Source organism: Condylura cristata, unplaced genomic scaffold, assembly GCF_000260355.1.
Source record: "Condylura cristata isolate star-nosed mole 26May11 unplaced genomic scaffold, ConCri1.0 scaffold00029, whole genome shotgun sequence".
In the NCBI taxonomy this organism is placed as follows: Eukaryota; Metazoa; Chordata; class Mammalia; order Eulipotyphla; family Talpidae; genus Condylura; species Condylura cristata.
Genome location: NW_004567130.1, coordinates 951,334 through 955,846, shown reverse-complemented (window position 1 = coordinate 955,846; position 4,513 = coordinate 951,334). Strand labels below are relative to the sequence as shown.

General features: G+C 41.8%; 1 protein-coding gene across 1 annotated transcript in view; it reads right to left on the bottom strand.

The window, feature by feature from the left end:
- Window positions 1-4,513, bottom strand: part of GTF2H3 (general transcription factor IIH, polypeptide 3, 34kDa) — a 16,290-nt gene continuing 11,777 nt past the window's right edge. The window contains exons 9-13 of the mRNA XM_004690823.2: window positions 4,208-4,261; window positions 1,362-1,430; window positions 770-905; window positions 612-648; window positions 1-535 (exon numbers count right to left, since the gene is read on the bottom strand). Of these exons, the coding sequence (XP_004690880.1) occupies window positions 466-535; window positions 612-648; window positions 770-905; window positions 1,362-1,430; window positions 4,208-4,261 (366 nt within the window). The 3' untranslated portion in view covers window positions 1-465. The remainder of the gene's footprint in view (window positions 536-611; window positions 649-769; window positions 906-1,361; window positions 1,431-4,207; window positions 4,262-4,513) is intronic.

Genomic DNA, 4,513 nt, shown 5'->3' with positions numbered 1-4,513 from the left:
GGATTTTTATTTATATGTTTATTGTTGAAGTTAACTGTTAATTCAAGTAAGATGTTCTATCTTGATGTACCGATCACTTCACAGTCACTTTTCCCAAAACTGTGTTTAAATTTCACATGTTGTATGTTTCACAGTAAGAACGTAGACTTTGGGTCACTGGTTCTAAAGTCTACAGTCAGTCAGGACAGACTGATTTTTCAAAAGATCACCCCATTACAAGAATGTCTCAAGTTTTTGCTTTCTTCCCCCTTTCTGGATAAAAACCAGTCAGAAAAGATTGAGGGTACGTATGCCTAGAATGACCAACTCAAGTCAATCAGGGCCCCCAAGCACAGAATGGGGATGGTGTTTAGGCTCTTCACTACAAATCAGCTCACACGCCTATATTTTTTTTTCAAGACCTTCCCAACCCAGCTTGCATCATCACACCTGTATTAATAGTGCTGAGAGAGAAAACAACCATTATCACGTAGACGCTTTCAGTTTCTTTTTCTTGGCCTTCAGTATGGGAGGCAGAGATATCTTAAAGGCTGTCCTGAAAGGACATAGAAAACACATTTCAAGGCTCTGTTCTCTGAGAGAGGTTAGCACCCCAATTCAAAGATACTTACTCGCAAGTAGTGCAGATAGGGCTGAAACTGCAGAAAACTGTAAATGAAAAAAAACAAGAAATGCAGGATAGTTTCAAAACCCCACAGTTGAAATGCTTTCTGCCTGTCCCAAAACAGGAAAGAAAAAACCCCAGGCCTGAATCAGGACATGAACTTACTTGATAAGCACACAGAGCAGACATAGCCGATCTCAATGAGGTTGCGATGGCAGAAGCAGGCTGCCCGGTAGTCAACGTGAATTGGGGGTGGGAGAATTAACTGAGATCTCTGATCTTGATCAGGAAGAAAAACCCACTGTTTAAAGAAAAAAAAATAGGCAAAGTCACTTTTTTTTTTTTTTTTTTTGCGTAGAAGAACTACAGTGTGGGCCAGAGGTGCAGTGGGATTCAACAGAAACAGTGTGAGGAGCAGAACAGGCAGATCTACTGAAATACACTGCTGAGGACAGCAGTGGGCAAGACAGGAGAGGTCTGCCTCACCATGTGGATCACCTCCGGGGCGGGGATCGAACTCCCAGTGCAGCAGCTGTGGCTGGCATACATTGCTGCAATTTAACTCGCTGCACCATCAGGGAGGGCCTCCTTTTGTTTTTTTAAAGATTTATTTTGATGTACATTTATGCATACATCAAAGTAAAAAAGGCCATTCCTTTTTTCTCATTACAAGCATCAGCCATCTTATTCTCATTTGTCCTCTAGGAAGCAGGGGTCCCTGCCTGAGGTGATAGGGTCACTGTTGCCATCTCCTTACCAGTAAATACTGCAGGAGGGAGGGCATCTGAGGCACCTTCAAGTACAGACCCCCTGTGATGTCACAAGCCTGCAAGATACACAAAGGGCTCTCTGTTCGTTGCAGCTCTTGGGTTTGCAGAGGGAGGTAATGCCTACCAGCGATTCTTCAGGTTTCTAGAGAGGATGTAACCGATGAATGAAAGGATTTCTTCCCAGAGTAAATGAGGACCAGAAACTTCCTACTACCTCTCAAGATGCTCAAATACCTTGTGTCCCTCTTCAGTCTATGCCCTTTCACCAAAAGATTAGTGTAGGAAAGTCTACAACCTTATTCCCATTTTCTTGCAGCTAGTACATTTTTAATCTTACCAAGTCTACTTATTTTCGTTATATTTAAATAAAAGCTCTGAGCTATAATTTACAAGCCAGAAAATTCATCCCATTAACATGAACAGTTACCTGGTTTTGATTATATTTAGAGCCATGCAGCTGTCACATTATGTAGTTCCAGAACACTCTCATCTCCCCAAAAGGAAACCAGTACCTATTAGTGAGCCACTCCCTGGCAACCACTGGTCTTGCCTGTTCTGGACATTTTAGACTTGGAGCCATGTAACACATGCCCTTTGGGCTGCCCTAAAATGTTTTCAAGGCTCACCCATATTGTGGCTCGCGTCAGCACTTTGTTCCATTTTATGATCAAATAATATTCCACAGTGTGGCTGGCCATGATTTATTGATCCACTGGCTGCTGCTGCTGCTGCACATCTGGGGCCTTCCCACCCTCAGCTGTGATGGCAGGATGGCCATGAATGTTCCTGGGCCACCCTATGAGTGAACACTTTCACACTCTGGACATGTAGCTAGGAATGGAATTGTTGAGCCATATTATAATTGTTTAACTTTCTAAAGCAGTTTCAGCAGTTTCACTTTTCCTAAGGGGCTGGCCCACCCACTCTACATTCCAAAAGAACACTATCACCTACCATAAAGCCTAAGAAATAGGCCAGCCCCAGATTCTCAGAAACCCCTTCCCACCACATTCTGGCAGTCACTGCCCCCAAGGTCTTATACAGTTTTCGGCTTATTTTTTTGGTTGGGGAAGGGTGATTCTTGGGTCCCTCTGAGAAGAATTCAGAATTCCCACTCATCAGCTCAGGCAATTTACTGAGGAAAGGGAACAAAGGAAAGAGATGCTCTCAGACACAGGCAGGCAGCCTGCAAAGATACAAATTGCCAGCGTTAGACCTGACCTTTTTGGAAACCTATTTCTCGTGGGCAAGAAACATTATCAATAGTTTGGTAATGTCTTCAGTCTTATTTTTGATAAAAAAGTTAGCCTTGACAGTGCTGTCTAAGCATAGAGAAGGAATCACTACATGTGATGTAAAGCTTCCAAGTCGCATAACAAAGGAAAGAGATAAAATTAATTTGAATAACATTTTATTTAACTCAATACATCCAAAGCATTACTATTGTAATATGTAACCAAAATAAAAATCATTAATGGGATTTTTTTACATCCTGTTTTCACACACAGTTGACATAAGCTATGCAACTTCTATCCACTGACAAATTCCAGATAGAAAAGGAAAAGCTCTGAAAAATCAGAATTTCCACTGCTAACTTCTGTTATGACCTCCCTTTTTTATATAATCATAATATCAAAATATTCTGGGCAACCATCAGTTTACAACTGGATTGCCTTAGCCTCATAAGGTGGCTGCCTGGCTCAGGCAAGCTGCCCCAGGCCTGGAAACTCCTCTGTCTCCTGAGACAAAAGGTAAGCCCCAGGAGAAATAAGACCCCAGGGCATAAAAACTCCTGGGAAGCTTCCTTGGTTTCTTTAAATAAAAAGCAAATCTCAGATAAGACCCCTAGGGCATAAAGACTCATGGACAATTTTTAACCTTGATTACAGAGGTGTTGCTTAATACACAACTGTACAACTTTCTCTTAATTTACTCCTTTTTAAAACAAGCACTACTTTCTGCTAGCCTTAAATTAGCCATTAGCTTTTCTTTAAACAATCACTGATAACACTGCTAACACAATTTATTACTTCCCTAAGACTCCTAATAACCTCTTGCTAACAAGCTCATCCCTTCCCAGACCCCTCTTCCTTTGAGTTATAACTAAACATCTGTACACATGATAATTATCACAAAAATGTATAATCTAGTATACCATAAAATGTTAAAAGAGAAAAACGCTTTGTTCCCCTTGTCCTTGAGAACATTTACGACAATTTATGGTGATCTCTCATTAACTTACCCTATGCACTACTGCAATTAACTACTTGCTAGACAGTATAAAGACCTGTTGAAGGAATGAGCTGGAAGACTTGCACCCAACTCTGACTCCCGTGTCTTCCTCGCACAAGCTCCCCTTTCCCCTTTTGGAATCTCCACTCACCTATGCCTTCCCACCTTAGGGCCCTGCCTGTCTTGCCTCCAGACACCTCAATAGTTGGGGCTGGTCCCCAACACACAGTCTTTGAAATTCAGCCTCTCTCAACCCAAACAAGACTCATTTCAAAAACACAGCTGTGGTGCTGCTTATGTATTAGCACTGGTACTTTTGGTTGAAGGGTTTTGAAGAGATTTTTCTTTTACCTTCTGAAAGGACACTTATCTGTGTTGCTGGAATTCACTGAATGTATGCCTCACTTTTACAAAGTCAATAAAATCATGATGTCAAACATAAATAAAAACTTTAGACAGACCCACGAGCTAGGGGTGCTGCCATCTACAGTGTCATACTCATCCCTAAATACGTGAGAAGTCTGGAGAAAGCACCTCACGACAGGCCCCCGGACATACCTTCATTGCCCAGCACCAACACCAGCCCTCACCTGAGACATACCTGCTGGAGGAGTCCTGAGTCAGAGTCTAAAACACAGGCATCGATCAAAATATTCTGAAATAAACATTTTGAAATTGTAAGATTAATAACTAATAACTGAGCACTAATTAGGTGTGAGAATAGTCTTACAATGGCCCACGGGAATGCAAACTAGTACAACCACTATGGAAAACTGTTTGGAGGGTCCTCAAACTGCTTAACATGGAGTTTCCCTATGACCCAGCAATCCCACTCCAAGGTATCTACCCAAAAGACACAAAAATACTGATTGAAAAAGATACCTGCACCCCCATGTTTATTGCTGCT